Source organism: Sylvia atricapilla, chromosome 7, assembly GCF_009819655.1.
Source record: "Sylvia atricapilla isolate bSylAtr1 chromosome 7, bSylAtr1.pri, whole genome shotgun sequence".
NCBI lineage: Eukaryota > Metazoa > Chordata > Aves > Passeriformes > Sylviidae > Sylvia > Sylvia atricapilla.
The window spans coordinates 25,413,959-25,437,868 of record NC_089146.1 but is presented as its reverse complement, the minus strand read 5'-3'; the positions used below and the strand labels follow the sequence as shown (position 1 = coordinate 25,437,868).

Here is a 23,910-nt window from a genome sequence, read left to right as displayed (position 1 = left end):
TCCACATTTGATTCTTCATATTAGACAATACTAAAGGTTTTTACAGAGCACAGCTGTGTGCCTGTGACCTTCCTGTCACTGTTGAGCTTCTCTGCTGCCTGGATCTGCCTGCAATGAACATCTTAACCCCTAAGATGGAGAAATAAAGTCAAGTGTCTCTGCTGCATTTTTCTGCCTATTCAGATAGGATTAGAGTTGTATGCTGCTGCCACAGATGGCTATAATTCTCTTGAGTTGTTGCATTTATGAAACTGATTTTCAGACCGGAGAGATAATATGGGACAATGAATCCAATTAAGAAAACGAATAGAACCTGGGCTAGCCTCCTAGCTCTACCACCCTTTCTGTGGCATGATCCTGCCTTTTGACCTTGAATACATCTCTGCAATCCTTGAAAGAGAGCCTGAATCCAGTCTCAAGCTCAAACTTACCTCATATTCCCGCTGTGTGGATGACAGGTTAAATTCTGGGGTTTAGGTGAACTCCAGGGCACTGTTGACTGCACTTCTCCCCTTGGTCTTCAGCCCTGCAAACAGCCAAGAAGGCTCCCTTCATGCAGGCTCTGTGAAATTTGAACTAATCATGCACATTTTCTGCCTGAACCTCAACTGATTCAACACACAACTAGAAAGTGAGCAGAAGTTTGGCCTCCTGGGATTCATCCTCATTAATGGGAACATGGCAGGACTTGTTTGCTCTAGTTTAAATCCTGAGCATAAATATTCTCAACAGTGAGTTTGATTTTCTTCCCTACCCCGGAATTTACAACATCGTCCAATATAACTGCCCTTATAATAAGCAAAAAAACAGATTCTGAGAGTCAGAAAAAAATTAGTGCATCAAGTAGGACTTCTAATTTTGGCTTAGTTTTGATAGTGGTTGCTCAAGTCACTAATGATTTTTTTTAATAACTAAAGCAAAAGACATGGATTGCTAGAAAACCCCTGAATATCCACCCTTGTACTTAGTTACAATATGTTAATATTCTCATGTTGTCAGCAGATCTTTAGCGAGTAGGAGGGATTCATTAACTCCAGTGCAATCTGCAATCCAGACTGGCAGAAAGCAGAGGCTTCCTATACCTCAAGCTGGCTGCAGTCAGAAGTAAGATGAGCGTGTCTGACTCAGGCCTACACATTACTGTATAATCATCTCTCACCGAGTAAAAATCACTTTGCTTTGAAAAGACAGTGGTAGGTCTACATGGAACTGTTTCATTTTGATGCAAATGCATTCACTTCCTAGAGGAAATAAACATTTTTAGTCAGTAGGCAGGAAATAAATGGATCTCCCTGTGAGGGGTGAGTTTACCTTGCTTGATTTCCTGTTTTACACAGATTTCTGTGTGTCTGTATATAGTTATGTACAAACTCATGTGTATATATGCATGTGTATATGCAGATATACAGACACATACACAACATAAATAAATGGGAATTTTCATAATTTAGGCCAGATTAACTTTCAGCTCAGCCCTCAGAAAGTACTTTGTCCAGAAGCAGGTCAGTGATAGTGTGACTAAAGAACCTCTATTAATCTCATTTTCTGTTCCATGTCCTTTAATGTCTGCATCAAAGAAATTACAGCATCAGCCTTTAGAAAGGCAGGTTTCTGCAAAAACATGGGCCCAAGATTCTGAATATCCTGTGCCTGTGCTGAGAAGAGAGCAACACAGGAGTGCTCAGGAGCTGCTCATTCCCACAGGATTGAACTTAGAAATTCTGATGGCTTTTGAGAAAAGGTGTATTCATTTTTTCCCCTTTTTCAAGGGAGTCTAAATTACTGTCTTGCCTTTCATTATTCTCAGTTGACTCCTTCTGTATGATAATTGCAGCAAGGTTAAAAATGACCTAATGATTGCATTAGCTTCCACACAACTTTCCTTTTTTCACTTCTCTCTGACCTCTATCCACAATGAGAGATTAGTGAAGGACAGGCAGAAAAGTAAAGAGAATGTCTGAATATAGGTTGTCATACCCAGCCCAGCTGTTGCTAATAATAATTTTCTGAGTGCAAGCACTGGATGAGCCATTTGTCACGAATGATTTATTTGATGAAATTAGCTCTCTTTTTCACTCCTTGCAAACTTCCTCAGTAAAATCATGGAGACATTCAAAGTTGTTTGTTATGTATATAGGCCCAGGTGATTGTTTCTCTCCTAGAGCATGAGACTATGGATTAGTGATAGACTGAGGTGCAAATGTTCAATAGAGGCTAATGATTTTGGATGCCTCTCCTTTTAGCTGTCTTTTTGAGCAGGCAGATCATGGCACTGAGCAAGTAAAGGCCCAAATCATTCTGAAAAAAATGCCCCTTAAGGGATACCTTGGTTGTTCATGCAAAATAGCTAATTGCTTCTGAAAATCTATCACTGTGCCTATTCATTATGTGTCATTACTCACATTGGTGACATGGCAGACACTATAATTCCATGACTGAATGACTGACTCTCTACAAAATGGAGTCTTGATAGACACCAATGAGTGACAAGTAAAGCTGCCTTCTTCATGTCTGGAAAAGGCATTCATACAGAAAACATTCCTCCCTTCCACCTCTGTAGTCTGAACTGGGATGCCTATCAAATAGAGATTTTTGCTAAATGCTCTCCCAGCTTTTGTAATTTCTTTTGGTCTTGTTTGCCTTGAAGTTTCTAAGTACTGTCAGACAGATGCTGGGCTTTGACCTCAGCTGGGAGACTCATAGACCTCATTCCACTATGTTCCCATTAGTTAGCCAGCTGTACTCCAAGGATTAGATCTATCCTGTGACACCTAACTGTCCAGGGACCTTTTAAAGGTTTCTTCATTCTAATTTGTATGGCTTCAGAACAAGAGGAAAAAATTGCGTTTCTCAGTTTATGTGAGTTCTCTCATCAGGGCTGATTGTGGTTGATGAGACCACAGGAACGGGGTTTGCAGTTATGCCAACACCCCCTGAAATCCATCTCTTCACTGGTGGAAAGCTGGTTCTGGGACAATAACTGCACCAGGATCATGCTGCATTTCAGTAGAAAAGCAGTGTTGCTCAGGGAGACAATGGTGACTGGCCCAGCTGGAGCTGACCACTGTGTGTGGCAGGGAACTGGCACAGACAGCAGAGCATGGCTGTGTCCTCTATGACTCCTTCTGGCACTGCAATGCACAATGTCACTGGAATCACACCAGGGAGCAGTGTGTCCCAAATAAGGCCTATTTCAGTCCCTAGGAAATTTGTAGCCGTAGCCATTTGTACTATTATTTACTCAGGTTATTGATCTTTTAAGGCCGGTAGCTGTATCTGACCATGATTGACACAAGTGTCTTCATAGGCAGACAAGATAATGTAATGAAAGCAATAATACCAGCAGACAGTGGTAAAATAATGGCGGGGGAAGGCAAGGGGGAGGAAGTGGAGATTTTAGTTCTTTGTCTTCCAATAATCGCTGCTCAGCTTGACATCTGATTTCTTTTACCTAATCTCAGCATGCACCTCAAAAATGCTACTGGCCATCAGATTATCCCAGCAGATCATTAAATTTTCCTATCCTCCAGACTTAGGTATGCTGTGGAACTATCCAAGGATAATGAGCAGCCTGCTGTTGCACTCACCTGGTTGGGGTCGGTGTGTTTTATAAAGCTTCCCACATATTCTCTTTAATGAATGAGTCCTTTCTATTTATAGGGAAATACTCAAAGGGAAAAAGAAATAAATGACCTTTGGGTTTTTTGGGTTTTTTTTAATGTGATCTTTAGGTTTTTTGATGGAAAACATATTCTTCAGACAAGTTCTTAGTTATCAACAGGAAACTGCAATATGTGGTCCCAAAGCCATGTACAATTAAGTCTGCATATACGTAATGCTATTCTCTTTCCATGAATGCTGTACAGTCGGGGTCAGAGATAAAGCTTCCAGCTGCAATTACCCAAACAGCTGGATTGTTTGTATTCATGGGCGAAACAGCTATTGCTTCTAGTGGCAAACTCAACATGGGTTATAGCAGTACAAATGCTGTTTACTGACTCTAGGAAAGAAAACAAGTTTATCTGATCACAGATAAACTTACCTCCTCAGATAAACATTTAAATAAAAAAGCTTTCTTCTTCGAAATGCAAAAATGCATCCCCTAACTTCCCTGGTGGCATTCAGCTTTTCCTGCTCTTCCTTATGCGTTCATGTCCTTCCTTTGCTCTCCTATTCATTAATTCCCACAAATGGTTCCTTCAGCTCAGATAACAAGGCTCCAGACTGGTAGAATAGACTTGAGGACACTGAGGCTAAAAAACTTAAATGCTCAATTTCAGCAATTTGTGGCTTGCATTGTAAAGCCAGTGATGGGACCAGCTATTGGTGTAATGCTGCACTGCCTGTGTCCTGGGCAGCATTAACAGGGGCACTCAGCTGCCATCAGGGTGCAGAGACTAAGGAGCTGATTTCTTTTCACATGTTAGGATTTCTCACCCAGAACTAACACAGCCATGTCAGTGCAGCCCCAGATGACCTAACCATGATCGGCCTTGTCTCCAAAATTATGGTCACCGTGACTGCAGGTTCTGAACAGGTGCCAGACATTCAGATATTTCTCCTCCTGCCACGGGAACAAGAGGAGGTATTGGTGTGCTCCCCTTGTTTAACAAACAGGGAGTGAACATCGAGTGACTGACAAAAGGATATAAATGAAATTTATCAAAGAAAAGGCAGACATGGAAAGGAAAGATATCAGGGTCTTCACTGTTAAGGTCAGTTTTGCTTTCATTGAGGAAAAGAAAATGTGCCACAGAGAATGCAAGAGTTAGAAAGGAGTTAGAAAGCTGGTGAGTCAGAGAGGATTAATAACTACAGGCACAATAAAGCCTCCACTCATAGCCAAGGCTTTGAAACACCTTCAGTGGCAATCATCATCATGATTTTGAATTATGTCCAGATACACTAAAACTAAATAACTGAGTTTTCCCAAAATTCAGGGTACTCAGATCTGTAATTGATGATGAACCACAGTTTTTGTCTGAATGGCTTTAATAGCAATTAATAAATTTACTCTAATAAAAATCTTGCTGGCAAAAAGCCCTTAAACATGACATTATTTACATAATTTCCTGCAACAAACAGCTGCATAGCCCTCCACTCTGGTCATAACTTCTCAGTTGTAGTGCTCCTGCACCCAAACATTCACAAATCTTAAAGCTATGCCTGGCATTTATGATACAAAGGAGATTATAGAAGAGGTGTGTCTCACAAGGATGATTTGAAAACCAGTATTATAACTGGGGTCCAGATTCTGCAGTCAGAACCATATTGGTGACCACTGGGCTGCATTGCAGGATGGGGCTCATATTTACTGATAGCTTTTAATTAGCCTGCATAATTCATTTCCACATCTGTTTTCCTATAAACAAGCCACTAATTAGTTCTCTGAGTCAGTTAAAAAGTGTACCAATGTGCCAGAGAGTTTAAAGAGATACTGAAAATATTTGAAATGCAGTCAATTTAATTTTAATTATTTTTAAAAGGAAAGCATGAAACACCCCTCCCCATATTAAATTTCCTTCTTTTGAACTCCTCTGGTAATTTCAGAATGCATAGTTGCAAGGTTGTGAGTGTGTCAAAGACTTTTGTCTCCAGGGAAAATCCACTCTGGCTTAAGATTTCTGATGTATTCTACTGCTTAGCTTTACTCAAGTGGTAGCTCTGGAAGTACTGCTAGCACTTCTAAAACTTGATCACTCACCTGAACAAGTCAATTTAATATCATAATTTTCTCAGTACTCCAGCCTCTTGGCCTAGTGCAGCAAAGCAATACAGTTCTTAGATCCCAGACCAGAGTGTTATATATGACTGGCATGGAGAGGATGAGATGTTTCTGACTAGGATCAGAAAACATAACTAGGAGACCCTCTCTCTCCCAATCTGCTGAGGGAAATGAGCAGAGCTCTCTACCTTGAAAAATGGGCCTGCTCAGACACAAGGGTGTCTGTGCCCTTGCATAAAGCTCTCCTGTGTGATCAGTTTAATATCTCCATCAGGACCTGTGTAAAGGGAAAGCAGACACTTCATGCAGATGAGTTAGCCTTGGTCTGACTGCCACCCCTAATTTCCAAAATCTCATTCTGCTCAGACACAAGCGTAGAGCAACTTTGGGTCAGGTCTTTGCATGAGCAAAGATGAAATCTTGGGTGTTCAGATGTATTAGAAGTCAAAAATTAAACACTAGTAGAGCTCATTAGGCTTTTAAGTTCCTCCTAGGTCTTAGTTTTGTCTGACTATGTCCTTTATTGACCCTGACCAAAAGCCTTGGTGCTAGGCAGCTACTCTTCCTGTTTAACCTTGTGTCACTTGTGTCACTTGTAACAACAGAAACTGAAACAATTAGGTCAATTTTTTAATGTGGACTTTTGCTTTACAATCTGACTACCCCTTTAAAGATAAGATGTCCCCCTGACACCTCTCTGATAAAGTTAGGGCCTAATAGCTAAGCACAATGTCTTTTCTCCACCCTCCTTGCTTTTTAAAATGAAGCTTACAGCAATTTAAACTTCCGCTCTCCTTTGGCAAGTCAGGATGGCTTTGGAGAACAGTCTATTTCTTCTGATTATTCCTTGCCACTGTGAGGGATTATGGCTCAGCACCAGCGGCTTTCGAGCACCAGCGGCTTCCCCTTCCCCACCCCCAAAGGCTTGACCCAAACACACTCTCCTCGCAGATTACAGCGGAATCGCTAATGCAATTTTGGCCTGACTTTGATGCAGCGCTCTATTGATGTGGGGTGACGCCGCAGCAAAGCAGCAAGGTTAGACCTCAGCAGTGATTAAGCCGGAGTCCCTGGGCTCAGGTGTGCCTTCCCCGGCCCGTGCGGCTCCAGCGCTCCGGCCAGGGGAGGGCAGGATGCGAGTTCAGCTCTAGTTTCCCGTACGCCCCTCGGGAAGACAATCCCGGCCCGTTCAGCTGCTGAGCAGTCGGGTAATCAGTCAGTCAATCAGGCAGGAAATCTGATTTTTGCAAGCATCACCCTCGCCAGCCAGGAGGGGGGCGCAGACCACGGGTGTGGGTCCGCTATCCCGGGGGCCGCCTTCCTCTTCGGGCCGGACGCCCTAAGGAGAGTTGCCGTGTCTCTTCTGGAAGCCCTGGGGCCACCTCTGATCGCCTTCCGGGAGGGCCAGGCAGGGAAGCGCTGGACCACGCTTGACAGAAGAGGGGATAGAGCATCAGTCCCGTCCGAGGCTCATCCCGCCTCCCTGGACGTGAGGCTGAGCCTCGGCAGCGGGGCTGGGGCTCGTCGGGCTGTGTCGGCTCTGTACGCGCCAGGATATCATGCATATTTTATGTATGTGTATATAACATATATATCCATAAGCAAACAAACATCTGAGCCGGGGGATGTTTAAAATGTTCCAGCCACAGTGGTACCCAAAGGAAACGAAAAAGGTGGGGATTAAAAAAATATTTTAAAAAAGGAAGATTTTAATTTTTTTTTTTCTCCAGGCATCTGATTTACTCCATGACTCTGATGCTTATCAACAACGCGTGAAGATTGCAGTAAGGATCCTCCCTGGAAGGCGAGGAGGAGCAACTTCCAGGGGGCTGGGAGGAGGTGGAGTGCAGAGCGGCTCTCGCCTATAAGGAGGTGCCCAGTGAGCGGCTGCCGCTTCCCACCCAGCCGCCGCTCGCAAGGTGGATCGCCGCGGCGGCAGTCGGGGCAGCGGGCTCGGCTCGGGCACTGCCGCCGGCGTCCGGAGCGGCTCCTCCAAGGGCTGCGAAGAGTCCCCCGGCCGGCCCCGGCTTCCCTTCACCCGCAGTGCTTGGATGCTCTATGGAGTAAATGAGCGGAGGCAGAGCGAGCGTACAGAGGCTGAGAGGCGCTCGGAGACCGGGACCAGGAGAGACAGGCGGGCGGCTGGCTTCCCCCTCCGGGGCTGAAGATGGATTCCCGAGCCCACGGGGGCTTCACTCTGCTGCTCTTCACTTTATGGCGTCTGGGATTAACTGCAACAAATTGTGAGTAACGGGAGTGCAAGGAGTTGCCTAGGGTTGGGGCGGGAGGAAGAGATGGGGAATAACTCCCTGAAAAGGGGGTTATTGCGCTATGACCTCTGAGAAACTTAGCTCGGCTCCGCTTTGCTGGTGGAGCTCAGAAATGCAAACTTGGGGCCAGATGGAGGGGACTGCTCTCCCCTGTCCTGCCGGTGTGGATGTGGGGTGAACGGGAGACCGCGGAGCCTGCGAGGAGCCGCTCGGGGTTTTGCGCACGGTTTGTTGTCCTTTTCGCTGGCCGCATCTTTTTGCGGTCAGTGGCCGCTGTAGCCGTGCCTCGGCTGCGGGCCACAGTCCGGGGTCGTGCCTCAGGCTGGCGTGAGGGGTCGATTCTTCCCGCAAGGGCCGGGGGATGCCGCGATTTTGCGGGCGCAGCCTGGCTCCAGCGTGGTGGAGCAGCGCTGGTGGGTGGCACCGAGCATCTTCTCCTGGCCCGGCGGTACCGTCGGTTCCCCGGGCGCTTCCCACGGGCGCGGCTGTGTCCCGGGGCGTGGTGCTCGCGGTCCCTGCTGCCACAGCATTTCCTGGCTGGAAAATCGCCTTTCGTTCTTTATTTTTTCCCCCCGGGAGATCCGCTTGTAAGTTCGCCACGTATCTCTGGCGGCCCCGCGGGGTCGGTTCCCGCGGGCAGGAACATCCCCGGGCTTTGCGGCGCTTCGGCGGGCAGCGGCGGGGGCTCTATGCAAGCGCGCCCGATGCAGCCGGCTACCGGCGGTGCGGCGAGTGCTGGAGCCCCGAGCAGGCGCTGGTGCTCCGAGGGCCGCTCCCCGGGGCCGGGGGGCTGGCGGGGTCCCGGCGGGGCTCCGAGGGGGCTCCCGCTCCGGCCTCCCCGCGGCCCGTCGGGCCGAGCGGCGCGGGCGGCCGCGGCCGCCAGAGGGCGCTGTTGCCCCGCCGGCGGCGCTGCCCCGGCTGAGCCCCGCGGGCTGCGCTGTCCGTCCGTCTGTCCGTCCGTCCGGCTGTCCGTGTGTCCGTCCGCCGCCTCCCCACAACGGCCCGGCCCGACCTCTCTCCTCTTTCTTCTCCTTTCCTGCCTATATGTTTTCCCTCCTCCATCTTCTTTAATTTCCAGTCAATTAAATCACGGTTAATATGTTTTAATAACGCTCGCGAATACTAAATGGCTAGGCGATTTAAGGCTGAGGCTTGCCATTACGGATGCGGCCATAAAGTTAATTCCTAACACTTAAAAAGAAACTCCGCGTTAATGAGTTTTACTATTTCACGGGTGACAGTTTAATTTCACAGTGCCAATAAACATTTCCATTGAATATGTGCTGCTTCCTAAATATTTAGGAGTCAATCTTAAAGCACGATGATCAATGGTTTTATTATACTGTACAGATTTTACTTATTCATTGAGCAATGAATTAGCATGGAATCAGCTGTAAGTGCTTTCCCAGGAGCTGAGTGAAGGAGCCTGTGAATCTGTAATAGCTGCAAGTTCCCTAGAAACCTCGTTAGATTCGCATGTGAAGATCTATGTGTGCTCGCACGGACCTCAATAATTGCACCCAGTATGAAAATTCATCACCTCCTTAAATAAATCATCTCCTTATGCTGGAGCTTAGGGAGGCTGTGCGCTATTCCTCGGTTTTGGGCCAAGAAGGCTTATACACGAGCTAAAATATTGAAGCAGTATCCTGAAATATATTTGAGTAGCTGTATGAAAGTGCTATCGCTTTGAATGGTTACTGAGCTTCCAGGTACCCAAAAGTAACCAAAAAGAATTCCACATATGAGAAGCTTTGGTGCAGATGACTGTCAGAAGCTTCTATTTGAAAGGCTAAGTGCAAATGGGAAAGGATTGGTTCTGCACCCTCCTCGGTTTGAATACTTTGGCCAAAGGAGTTGCATTAAGATGCCAGTACTTGTATGCTCACAGTGACTTCAGCAGGTTTATTTATGACAGATTTTGTGAACAAGAAGAAAACTATATATATATGTATATATATATAAATATATATATGTATATATATATATAAAAATATATATATATATGTATAGTTGAAAAGGACTATGCTTGGAGGTGGTGGGGGGAGAGTGCAGCTCATTTAATTTTCTTCCTAATATCTAATACGTCTTTAATCTAATTTGGGGTTTTTTTTCCTTGCTTCTAAATTGTATAACTCCTAAAAATTTTTTTTTTCTCACTTATTCAATTTACTGTAAAATAACAGTCCTGAGTAAGTAAAAATCTTCTCTGCCACTGAGATATTTGATTCTAATTTTCTCTTTGGTAATAGTTTTTAATTAAAGAAAGAATTGGTGGAGAAACTGCTTTGAAACACAGCTACAGGCTAGGGGTCAGTAGACATCATTAGAAAGATCAGAATTGCCAAATGCTAATAAAACATTAGAAATTCCTCCCACTTTGCATTTTGCAATATTTTATTAAATTAGGTAAATAGAGTGGCAATAGGATTTCTCCCCAGGATACTAATTACTAGAAAATGAATTAATAGCCATGTATGTAACACTGGAAATGTGCTGCGTATGATGTCTGGGAGAACTGAAACTTCAACATTTATCAGATACAGAAGGAGAGACAAAGCCTTGTCTGCTAAATAACAAATTAGCTGCTCTTTAGCAGCATATTCTGTGATCTGAAAACATTAGTAGCTTTGGTGAGTCTAGACTTCTTGTTGAGCCTTTTTTTTTTTTTTTTTTTTTTCCTTACCTTTTTCATTTTAAAGTTGGAAGGAGGGAGCAGTAGTAAAAACATGAAAGGAGATATGAACTCATATTTTTCTTAAGCACTTTGCTATATCAGTTCAGGGCTAATCTGCAGCTGCAGAAAAGAATTGCAGGAACTATTAGTGGTCTTCTACCCAATTTAGTGTTGTATATCTTAAAAATGCCCCTCTTGCTATTTTACTCCTTACGCCTCCCTTCCTTTTACTTGTCTCTTTCTTTTCTGACTTTTCACACATGGCCTGAAGATGTAGCCTATAAAAACACCTCCTGGTCAAGTGGCACCTTTTAACTCCCGTTGTGAAAGTTATTCACAAATTATTACATTTTTCTGTTCCAGAACACAGCCACCTCTGCCACCTACAGCATCACTAACATTTATTGTCCCTTTTCACCAGTACCTATTAGCTGATCAGGAGACTTTCAAAACTTTCACTTAAACCCAGTCATAAATGTCAGTCAAAACTGCAGAAATTCTGGTGTGGTAGAATGAGATCTTCCACTGAAGTTCTTGCAGAAATATATGGTCAATGTGCAGTCCATTACTCTGCAGTAGATTTTCATGTGGCCTTACAGGACACATCTGTCTTTAATAATTCTGTTCAGTAAAAAATAGGCAATATGTGCAGTTTTTTTAAATTTAAAAAAAAAAAACACCTGAAGAAAATAATTTTTTTGGACTTGGATGTTGTGTATGTAACTTTATTTATTTATTTATTGTAGGCAACCAGTGTTCAGCCTGATTTTAGCCTTTCTTTCTCTGCAGTGGTGATAATTACTCATGATTCAGACAAGTGTAAGTGAAAACCTACAGGAGCAAGTCTGAGTCTGGATATTCAAGGCCATCAAGATCAGGAGGGTGTGTTTGGGATTTGTGTAACAGCACAAATGAGACCTGTTCAGCACACTGTGGCAAAGGCAAGAGGTCTCTTAAACAGTGACCTTTCTATCCGTGTGGTCAGAGATGCTAAGTTTGAAAAGCTGTGCTGAAATAGGTAGAATATTGATCGTCGGTTTGTGGCTCATGTGCTTACAGGCTGAGTAAAAAGCATCAGACAAATCTCTGGCTTTTCTTCTCCTTCCAGTACATATTCAGTAAATATTCTTAACAAAAGAATAATGTTCTCTTAAAAAAAGTACTAAGAGACATGCTTTCCTCCCGTAGTTTCATACGGGGGAAGGGGAAACACAAATGCTAGCTTTTTCATGCCTTCAGATGTATTGATGGAGAAATGGTACAAAACACTGCGATTTCCTGAGAGAAAAGCTGTGAATAACCCACAGCTGATTGGTGCCTCCTTTGCATATCTGTCAGTATCTAGCTTTCAATCCCTTTGACTCAGTCAGCACTCTCTGGCTGTGAATCAGTCTCAAGATGGTCTTTCCATGGACTACAAATGGTCTTTGGATTCTGCATCCACCAGGCAGATGGCATTGCCAGCTACAGGAGTCCATCCAGGGTTATTATCTCAGCATCCAATACATTATCTGCTTGGACTTTTTTTTTTTCTTTTTTTTTTTTTCTTCCCTCTTAGTGTCACAAGGCTTTTCTTTATAAATTATCAGCAAGAAGAAATTGTTTTAAAATGTGCTTGGTACATTTGTACAAGGTATAGACTTGAAGTGGAAAATACAGTGGGTAGAACAACCTTCTTGTGAAGTTCTCCCTGCACAGGGCCTTTACAGGCTTCTGCCAGCACTCCAGTCTGTGTACGGCTGGTGAAGCTTTTTTTAAAATGTAATCATTCTTTTACCAGTGGGAACCTGAAGGTGTCTATATAAACAAGAGATAAATGTACAGTCAATGTGAAAAAAGCTTTAGGGGTCAGTTGGGTTGATCCCATACGGAATGGTTGTGTCACATTCTCTGTTGTTAATTCATATTCATATGTGCTATATGCAGTAGTTTCTAAATCCATAGACTACTCCTCATTTCCTCTTCCCCTCCTTCTTCTTTCTCTGCTGCTATTTGAAGCAAGTGGAGTTTGGATATCTGAATACTGAAATTAATAAGAATCTGAAGGCAGTGGGAGTGTGAGGTAGCATTTATTTATTTTTAGCCCCCAGAATGGATTTTCTATTGATGTGACAGGTTTCAGCTCTACTGGCAAACTTGGATTACAGTCTTACCTACCCTGTCCTCTGAAAGAGACACAAGAAGGGGAGAAAGAGAGGACTGAAGGGGTATCTGCCTGCTCACACGTGTCAGGCTCTCTGTCTATTTCCTTCCCCTTGGCCTGCCAGCCTTCAGGATCCTACCAAGTGTTCCTGGGCTGGCTGTTCAGGGCACGGGTAACCTGGGGCGCCTTTTTATTTACTTACTTATTTATTTATTAGTAATAGGAATAATGACCTCTGCTGTGTTTTTCCACTCTCAGAATTAGGGCAATGATATTCTGGTCCTGTAGCATCCACTTTTTGAGTCTGCTGTGGCCTTACTGATACAAGTATTGTCTCTATAGGATGTGGCTCCTGCTGGACTCATCTCTTCTGGGTCTGTGCAAAAGAGAAAAGAACTGGTAGATCCCTGTGAATGTTTTCCTTCTGCTTTTAGTAAAGTCTTTAAGAGACATAAACTGTTTCCTTTTTGCTTTTAACTAAGCTCCCTCTACTCAAACCAAGAGAAAGGGTGAGAGAAAAATACAGTCATGATGTAATAAAGATTTAAAATCTTGAAGGCTTTGGAAGCATTACTTGGTAAGGCAGGAAACATCAACAGACATATTGTCATGTCTGTGGAGTTAAAGACAAATAAGATTTAATTTTTTTTTTTTTGTACGCAGTCCTGGGCTGATATAATTGATTATTAATTTCCTTTTATTAATGTAATCATCGATTTTATTTATTTTTTTTTTTTTTAGTTGCTAGTAATGCCACTTGTTCACTAGATGAGTGCAACTGATGTTTTAAATGATGAAAACAACCCAATATAGAACTTAGAGGGGAAAAAATTATGGCAAAACATGGATCTATTTATTGTTAATTATCTGCTCTGTTAAGCAGTTACAAAAAAATGGTAGTTCATAGTGTGGTGATCCAACTGCCCCTCTACACACATATATTTCAATATATGCAGAAAATATTTAATGCTTTAGCTAGTATTTTCTCAAAAAATAAAGGAAGGTGGCTTAGCAAAAGCGAGGGCATGAATCCATTTGTAAATGTCATGAAGGATCTTGCTTGATCTGTGTTCCAGGGGAGGAATCCCATTTTTCTGGCTGTGTTTTTCCTTTGCATGATGCTAGCTCTTTCTTTACATTCTTACAAACATATGCTAGAAGCTGTATAACTTGGTCCGTCTCCTGCAGAACTTTGTGCCCTGAGATTATCAGTACAGGTTCAGAATAAAGCAGTGGAAGTCTGTAACAACCTACATATCTACAATACTAAATGGGCATTAGAGTACTGGTCCATTCACTTACAATGATGCATTTTTTAACCTGTGAATTAGAGGCCTGAGGAGTTGATTTTTTTGTTTGTTCTTTTTTTTTTTTTTTTTTTTGAATGTACAATTGTAGTACTTAAACTGAAAATAAGGTACAGAGCACAGTTGTGCAGGTTTTATTTTATCCAGTGTTTCTCTACCATAATAAAGACCTCACCAGTCTCTAACCTTGCATTCTCTAGTGCCACACCAGGGACCTCAATTTGTGTAGTGCTTGAATAATCCAATTACCATGAGTGTGCTGTAGCCAGGACAGCAGGATGTGATGAGTTCATGAACATTTGTGATAAAAAAATTTTTCTTTATAGAAGAAGTTATTTGTGAAAAAAATTTTGTGAGAGAGATGATTGTCTACTCTTTTCAAACATTGTATATGGAGTTGTAGACTTTTTCTTGGTTGAGAAAAAGGTTTTAGTGATAGAAAGAAAAGCCAAGAAATTATTCATGTCACAAAAGCAGAACTAGGCCCTTAGCCTATTCTCTATGAGTAGCAGGCCAGCTTTTGTCCTGATTTTGCACGTGCCAGATCAGAGAGGAACCAGACCCCTGTGTGCTGGTGTATAGCGCGTAGGAGGAAGCTTCCAGTGAACCCTGTTTGTGCCTGATAGAAACAGGCTTTGGGTAACAGCAGCTCAGCAATTTATTTGGTTATGAATGGAGATTATCCAGGTAACTAAATTTAAAGTAGCATGCAGCACCATGGTGACTCATGATCTGGAGGGTGTTTCAGCTCCAGGACTGTGCTGTGTTGGGAGAGGGTAGCCCAGATTCCTGACCATAGAGACTGGCTTATCAATGAGTTACATGTAGGTGCTGGAGATTTGCTGGGAAATCCCTCCTGTGACTCCCTCCTGTCACAGCCAGCATCAAACATGTTACACCAGTGATAAACTTGTAAAATGCCTTCACTGTTCCCATGCTGGACAATACAACTCCAAATCTGAGGTTAAAGGGGTATTTTTAATGAGCATCACTGTAAGGTGAGTTCCTAAAAGTAGTAATAAGAAAAAGCTAACTTTGTAATTGCTCAGTAAAAGCCATTCAAGACTGTAAAAGGCTTTTAGTAGCTGGTGTTAATGTACTCTTTTTCAAACTGTTAATTGCCTGGGATCTGTGATATCTTTATGGCATAAAGAGCATTGAGTTGCTGTGGGACACATGGCATTCCGTTCAACTTGGTACTTGGAAATACTCAAAAGATATTCAGCAACAACCACAGCTGTGGAAGCTGCAAAGAATAACTGGTATCATTCTGAGGAACGTTTCTGTTTTGACACTGGTAATTAGGGTTACAGCGCAGAGCCCCAGCACATGAAACAGAATGGTGTTCAATGCGAACCACCGTGGCACTGCAGCAATTGGACTGGGAAGGAAATAAATGTGTTTTCCTTCTCTCTTTTATTGTCTGTATTGAGAAAGATTGAGTGTTGACCCTTAGGAATTCCGGGGCATAAATTTTTCTTCTAAAACTATTCAGTGCACTGTGTTGCCAATAAAGTAGTAAATAATAATAATAATTTTCAAATGGGTAGAATCGTCTCTTTGTTCCCAGCTGGGCAATAAGGAGTTGATGAATGCAGTACTGCCTGGATGAGAATTGGCTTGTTCCATTTACTGCTCTAAATGGTGAAGCATTGTTCCTCGATGACAATGGTTCTTCACTGATGACAGCTCGTCAGCACTTCAGGAACAGAGACAAATGCCTTGTGATCTATGCGACCAGTGACACATCTGTAGTCATTCCCATAATAGTTCAGTGATGTCTTTATGTCTGGGCATCAATTGCCCCCATTTAGGATGTAGATCCTGAGCCATTGCACTCTGTCCTCCTCCTAGGTCATAAAAGCAACCTGCTGAACATTATTTTATAATTTTCTTCCTTCCCTTCGTGCAAACTGGTCACTGGAGCAGGAGGGGAAGTGTCATGTTCTAACTGGAGAATATGTGCAGTGTCTATAAAATTATAAGTAAGGAATGGAGCAGGAGAAGGATTCTGAGGTGTGCAGGCAAAGAGAGGAGGTCACAAAGAATGTTCTTGCACTTTCCTATTACCAGTACCAGCTTCCTAATGCACTCAGTGAAGAGGTCTAAATTAATGGTCCAAGTGAGTCATCAGTGAACCCTTAGTGGGAACACGTTCATTTGTAGTAATCAGGATTGATTTATGAATAGGACAAAAGGGACCAAATAAGCTATGAAAATGCATGTTGTAGATGTTTTTTTCCCTGATGAATAATTCATCCTCTTCTAGTATCCATGAAAACAAAAACACTGTGCACATAAAAACCCATTAAAAAAGTTAATCCCGCAAATGGCTGAACACGGAGAAAATCAGCTTTTGTTTTAAAAGGTAGATTTTCTCAAATCTTCTCTAATTTGATTTGCCAGTGGGGTATAATTTAAGTCAAACAAGTTAGCAGCATTACTTGCTATATAAAGGTCTAAATATTTAATAGATTTTGATAAACGCCTGCCCCCCAGGATAAAGAGCTAAGGAGCACTCATTTTCACAGTGCAGAGGGTAAGCTAAACCAAATAGAAAGGGCAAACACAATGGAGAGGGAGCTTCTGTTCACAGGATATGGTTCTCCAAATCTGGCCCTGGGAGAGTGTGCAGTGCACCTACATAATCCTAAAAATGATCCTGAATCTGAATAATCCTGCACAAATGACCTCAAATGAAAATGATGGAAGCTTTTTAGTGACTGTAAAGACTCATGGTCTCCACACTCCTGTGAAATTGCCTACAGTGAGCCTGTCCTGGAGCACTGGAACATGCAGGATGCTGTGGAACATGCAGGATGGTGTGTTTTCACATAGTCCTGGTGGCCGTCTGCCCATCTCCTCCTGGATGGACATGTCAGTGGGAAGGGGAGCATCAGTGCCCCTACAGGGACCGGTGTCCAGAGGAGCTCAGGTGCTCTGTGTAAAGCTACATAGGAAGTCTCTGAAAAGAGAGAATATGAACTTGGGTGTGTTGGATTCTAGGTAGGCTCTTTACCCGTAGGCCCAACCTTGGTGCATCTCCTATGTCAACACTAAACAGAGCATCAGAAAGAAGGGAGAAACCTTACACAGAAAGAACAGTGCCACTGGACTGCTTCCTAACTGCCCCCAAAAGTTCAGAGGGGTTGGTTTGTGTTGTTTTACTATTTTTTAATTTTGTAGAAAAATAGTTTGCATTTTAATTTTAGAGGAAGAACCTCCTTCAGCAACCCCGAGGATGATTAAACAGCTATGGCATTTTTCACAGAGACTGTTTGTTTGGAAAAGAAAATGAAAATTTGATGAATTTCAATCAGATGTAGCTTGCAGCATTCAAATATTTATGTATTATCAAATTCCCTTTTCCCAGCTCTGCTTCTTAAGTACAGAGCTCATCTTATATGTAATATTAATTCTCATTATTCTTAGACAGTTATTCACTGAATTCTTGTGCAGACTCAGTTCATCTAGGACCTGGTCTAAATTTCAAGAAAAAGAAAGGAATGACTTGTACTTGAATTTCAGATCATCTTTTCCTCAGAAGCCTGTTCATCCAGCATGCAGATCCTTGTTATTGTCCTCCTGCAAAGTTTATTTTCCTTAAAATCTGTCTGGCAATGTGTGCAATACGGGTGGTATTTGTACCTGTCAGCAGTGGGAAGAGCTACCAGTTTTCCTAACAGTTGTTGTTCCTTTTGAGCACCTCATTTGAGCGTGAGTTGACCTGTTCTATTGTCATATTCTGTGCCACCCTTGTATCCAACTTACTGAGAATACAACTAGTTAAAGTTGTGCACCCTTTTGTGCACTTCTTTGCATTTTTTATCAACAACTTCTCTGTTTCCTGAACTCTTCTGTACTGTTGAGTAATGCACTCTAATACACAGGATTCCACTGTGATAACAGCATTTTGCAAGCATTACAGAAAAGATTTTAGGTGTTCAGAAAAGCTGATAGTCCAAGGGTATTTCTTCCAGGCAAGTATGAGCTCATGGTGCTGATGCTCCTGGGTCCACAGATGAGAATTTGTTCCTAGAAAACATGTAGCCACCTTTTTGTTAGTAACATTAGTAATTCAGCAAGCACATGTACCTAACATTAAACATTCTACCTATAAAATAAGGGGTTTTTTTGGGTTTTTTTTTTTTTTTTTTTGCAAGTTATAAACTGTTTTCTTTTTGAAACCTACACTTGGTAGCTGGTCCTCTTTTCTGGGGCCACTTCCAGGGAGACTGCACATGAGTCAAAGCAGTCTCTTCACTGCTCCATTAGGAGTTGGGATTACAAACTCCTTTACACGCCCACATTCATAATCAAGTGTTTGCAAAAGCCCAGATTATTTTTCAGACAAGCAGCGGACATGTACGTTTCATCTGTGCTTTTGCTTACGGGCTGTGGCTGGCTGGCTTTGTCAGGTGAGGCAAACCATTATGATGGAAGTTTCCTCCTTTCTTGAGACCTCAGCAGAAGTGAGAGAGAGAAAACCTGCTCGCTAAACACAAGTCAGTTTTCCACTTAAGCTTGTAAGGAGGTGGTGTCAACTGCCATGACTCATCCCATTTCACCACAAGTACGTGTTATTTAACTTGCCTTTGCAGCCTTGATCCAAACATCACCAGTTCTGCTATTGGGTCCAGGCATTAGTGGCTTCTGTGAATTAAATAAGGAAATCCTGATTTGAAAACCTTTCTCTGATAGCAAGCAGACAGTGAGTCAGAGCTATAAGAGAACAGATTTTCCTCCTACCCTCTCCATCCTGGACCCATCCTAACCTTAGTAGAATCTGATTTATAGAGCCTGGGCTTTTTTTCAATTTCATCTAATTAGCACAGGCACTGAGGTCAGTATTCTAACACCTGACAGACTTTACCAGGGTACACCACAATTACAAGTGCAATTATCTGTTTTGCTGCTGCACTGAAAAATGTATCATGTGAAAACTAACACAAACCCCCTAACTGTTAGGATGAAAGTGTGGGTGTTGGGGAAGAGACATCTTCAAGTTTGAAAGGCTTGAGCTTGATGCTTGACTTTTTGAAAGCTTTCCCAGGCATCATTAGGTGATGAGTTTAATTGTTTTGAGCTTGAGTTTACCCATTCTGTTTCATTAGAGCTAAATGTTCATGTGTATGTAGACTTTCACCTGCCAGGAGAGGTTGGAGAAAGAGGTTCTCATGCTAGGCAGTAACTTAATATAAACAATAACGCTTCTTTCAAAAGTACTAACTACATCTGTGAATAATGGAACCTCCAAACCATTATGATTGTGCTGGCCCTCTCTATTGGGGTCAGTACACAGCAACTTTCACAGGGTCTTGGTGTAAACCTGCAATTATGAGGTCTTCAGTGTCGGAGCTATGGGCTCGTTGGCTGACAACCAGGAAAACAAAACATCTTTTTTGAGCAGTGTGTCCTTCCAGTCATTTCCCTGTGGCATGCAGGTAGAGCTGACTTTCATCTCCCTACAAGAGTGTGTAAGTTTGCACCAAAATGCTTGCCTGGGTACTAAATTAAAATTGTGTGATGAAAATGATGCATTCTTATTAAATTGAAGAACAGTATCAGTTAAATATAATTATGAAGTACTGTCCTAAGATAGTCACAAGACCTGCACAGGAGAAGGGCTATCCCATTTATTTCTTACATTAATGGAAACTATAATCTTAGCTTAGAGGAAATTCAGAGCAAATCTATAAAGTCATATTCAAGCTAAGCTTTGTAAATTCGAAGACAGGCACTTATTTCAGTGTTCAGGCAGGGAGAAAAGCAGTTCACAGCTGGAAATGCCTGTTCTTCTCTTCCACGAGATGCACAGAGAAAGGTAATTGATTTAGACTCCTTCAGGACAGGAATGGGTTTTCTGTGTTAGTAAGTGTGAAGCACAAGGTCTTTATCCTAGTGGGGGGATCTCTTCATGCCAGCGATAATAGCAAAGTCTCTGCTCTGAAGGCTCTGTATGAATGTAAATGTATTTTCTGCTTCTTTGGCAAATTTGTATGTCACTGACTGGTGGCAGTCTTTAATAGCTAGTTTGATGAATACATCCAGACATTTGTGGTCTGGGACTAGTAAACTAAACCTTCAACTCTCAAGGAATGAGATGTTCTTAGGAATAGTCCTTAACTAAGAAACATGAAGCTCACTAAGCTGTTGTTGAAGAGCTATTGAAAAGTTCAGTAGTTCTTAGATATCCACCATTAATATATTTGTATTTTCTTTAGCTAGGAAATAATGGTGATGTAAAAGCCCTCCTCCTTTCCTGTAACTTGCTTTTGAGGTTCTTTCGTAAGCATATGAAAGAAAGTCAGGAGTAATTCATGACTCTCCAAAGCATTATGTTAATCAGCAAGTCCATATATTTCATGGAAGCTGCTCTTGTATGAAGCACAGTACCAAAAGGGCCTGAGGCTAGCACCAGTATGCTTAAATCCAAATGCAGCCATGTGATTGTCCCACTCCATGATAGTTTTTTCAGAATGATTAAAAACTACTATTATTTAATTTACTACTGTATGTTTGTACTAACAAATGAATCTTGGGCTTGTACTTAGTGTGTTATGGATACATAGCACATAACACATTGCCTCGCTTCATTCACTGAAGTGACCAAGATCAGAACAAAGTGAGACAGTCCTCAGTTATGCAAATGAAATGCAAATTAGAGTGGATCTGCCTGTGTCAAGTCAGAAATCTGATTTTTTTTTTTAATATATATTAAGCTTCCCTGGGGGATGGAAAAGTTTAATTAAAAAAAAGATTCAGTGAGACTAATAAGTCATGTCTATTTTTCCTCTGCCAGAGCCTTGGAAAAGGGTGGTTTCTGAAGGAACATGTTGAGGTGCAAATAGGAAAGAAGCAGGACCACCTCCTTCATGAGTTTGGACTTTCCCATCTGTACAAGTACTGTTTCCAATATTCCCTCTCCTGATGGCAAGAGATTCTCAGCAATGGCTGCTGTTCCCCAGCTTTGTCCTATTTTTTTTTTTTTTTTTTTTAACCCCCTGGGTAAAACAATTTCAATTATACTGTCTTGTCAAAGACTCCAGATCTGGCAATATCCAGCCACTTGGGCATCATGGTATCATTTCATATAGATTAAAAGCTGAGTCCCTCAAATATTGAAATTCTGGTAGAATCAAGTGTGTCAAATCAGCAGTAGAAAAGACCTCTCTGTGTACAGACAAGCACTGGTATTTTTCAGGTCAGTAAAGGATTTGTCTCAGATGGATGTCTTCTAGAAACAGCTGAATAGTTTTCTAAGGTTGTTGGTCAGTTTTGATGGAAGAACAAGTGAAGAAGCACTTCAAGAGCTATTTCTAAGAATCTTTGGGGAAATTATCTTCATTTATCAGGTCACGTTTTCTGTGGCTGGTGCTTTGTTTTTTAACATTTAAATGCTTGCCTTTGTAGTTTGAAAAGTAAATGGCTACAGAATCTCATTAGGACTATTGAGGTTGTGTTTTAAAATATAAACATGTTTCAGTTCAGTCCAGAGGATTTAATTCTTAGCTTAACATTTAGAAAAGCAATAACGCAGTTAAGCCACGGTAAACTGAACTGAGTACTCTGTGTGCTCACTGAAGTCAAATGTTCCAGTAAACAGGATCAGAAGCCAGAAGGGTTCAAATGGAAGAAAAGTATTTATAATTCCTAATTGACTCTGAATATTGAAAAGTATGTAGAACTGATGAATATAAGGTCTCTCTCTACCCCTTCTTTCAAAGGATTTTAACTTGCTATTATTTATTTCATTGTATCGTCCAAATATTAGTTCCTCCATCTTAAAATCAAATAATGAATACTCAGTCTTTACAATGAGAGATCAAATCCTTAAAAGACACTGTTCCTGAATTCTGCTGACTGTTTAGTTCACTGGAAATTTGATCTTGAATAATACCTCCAGATCCTTCCACTGACTTCTGTGTGTGCATTTACCTATACACGACATTTTAACAGAAAAGCTGTAGGTGTGCACGCTGTCAGCTCTTCATACACAGCAGGATAATATGTTAGATGTTGCTGCTTTTATAGAAATCCATTTTGTTACAATTACTAAAATAAAACAAAAAACGAGGTATATTGAAAGACTTTCCTGATTAAATCCATCAATTTCAATTTTTGTATTATTGCCTCTTTTGTTCTTTTTTTCTTTTGAGATGAGAATAATTTTCTAAGATTGAGTAGCTTCAATATCCTGGTTAATTAGACATTTACAGTTTTTTTGAACATGAGTCATTAGGAATTTGACTTGTATGCAATCCTTCCCAAGAATTACTCTAATTTGTGACTTCTGATCATTTCTCATTTAATGATGGCTAGTAAGGAGACGTTCTGCATTACCAAGAAAAAGACATTGTGATGAGCTTAAGGAATATCTGTGATTAAACTTCCCCTGTTTCACTGTACAGTTCATTCAGTGAAATGTTTCTGTGGTGTCAGGGGTGGACTCTGTGCTGATTATGTCTGATTTTAAGAATACCAAAGAAGTTGCCTAGAAAGGGGCATCATTAGTTACCCTTCCACCTTCAAGCTCTCTGCTCAAGAGCCTGCTGCTGTTTCTGATAAGAAGAAAGAGTACATCCAGAAGGACCTTTATGCAGGCGATGTGCTCTGATTTCTGTCTCTGCCATTTAGTCATTCCTCTCACTAGCTTTCAACTTGTCTTCAGTCACGCTGCAAGTGCTTGACCTCTTTTTTTCCCTTCTTTTTTCTTTTCCTCTTGCTTATTCTGCTCAGCCCTCTGATTCAATGACTAATCTGTGTCTCAAAGTCAAAAAATCCAAAGGGTGAGTTGCTTTTTCTCCCATGAATCGCTCTGATTCTCACCACTTTTAAGTTCAGGATCACTGTCCTCCCTGTCCTTCAGCCTTACCACTGCAGACTCCTCTGGCTTTCTGCAGTCCAGCCTGTGTCCAGATCTTGTTACTTCTTCCTCAGAACTGAATGCATTTTTCTACATCTCTGTGTCATGCTGATGTATGCAATCCTGCCTCTCTTCTATTAGAAGTGGTAAATAATGTTTTTAGTAAGTGTTGTTTTATGGTGAAAGTGTACGTAAAGTAGAAGGAAGAGGAAAACCAAGGGTTCTTTAATAATAATAATAATAATAAACATTAGGAATACTCCTCATTTCAGGAAAATCATCTTCCAAGCAAAGAGACACAACCCCTGCTAGAAGCAGTAAAATGCACAATTTTATCTGAAACTGCAGATGGGGTTTGTGAATGTTCAGGCTGAATGAGTGGCTCAGAGACAGCAGTCTACTTTATCTGCTCCAGGCTAGCACCTCTTTATTGCTTATTTGGCTCTGGAAAGTCCTTTCTTCCAAGCCATGGGGTCCAAACTTTGGTGGAATCTGGCATTCAAAGTTCATTCTCATTTCCTTTTAATGCTGTTATATTTACACCCAAGTATGTGTTTGTTTATGTATATAAATATTCAGAGGTAATTAGCTATACTTTATGTATGTATATGAGTGTACACAAATATGTACCTAAAAGTAAACAAATAAATATAGATTTTATAGCAGTTTTCAAATGTTCATGCTCAAAAAATGATCAAAAGCCTGTGCAGAGCTGTATAGAATAATACAATATGGTTTTGTGGAGACAGGAGAGTTTCTTTACATCTCCTCTGCTCCCTCTATATAAAGCAGAGCCTGAGCATTTCTGTAGGATGCTTTTAGCATCTCATCTGAAAAATAAATCAGATACTAAATTTTTAATTAATGGGATTAGAATGGTTTTAAAGGTTTTGCAGTTTAAGGCATAAATATCTAGATATAT

The 23,910-nt window shown here is 41.7% G+C and overlaps 1 protein-coding gene across 1 annotated transcript in view; it reads left to right on the top strand.

Annotated features, from left to right (window-relative positions):
- Positions 1-7,792: 7,792 nt before the first annotated feature.
- Positions 7,793-23,910, top strand: part of CNTNAP5 (contactin associated protein family member 5) — a 266,113-nt gene continuing 249,995 nt past the window's right edge. The window contains exon 1 of the mRNA XM_066323037.1: positions 7,793-7,968. Within this exon, the coding sequence (XP_066179134.1) occupies positions 7,893-7,968 (76 nt within the window). The 5' untranslated portion in view covers positions 7,793-7,892. The remainder of the gene's footprint in view (positions 7,969-23,910) is intronic.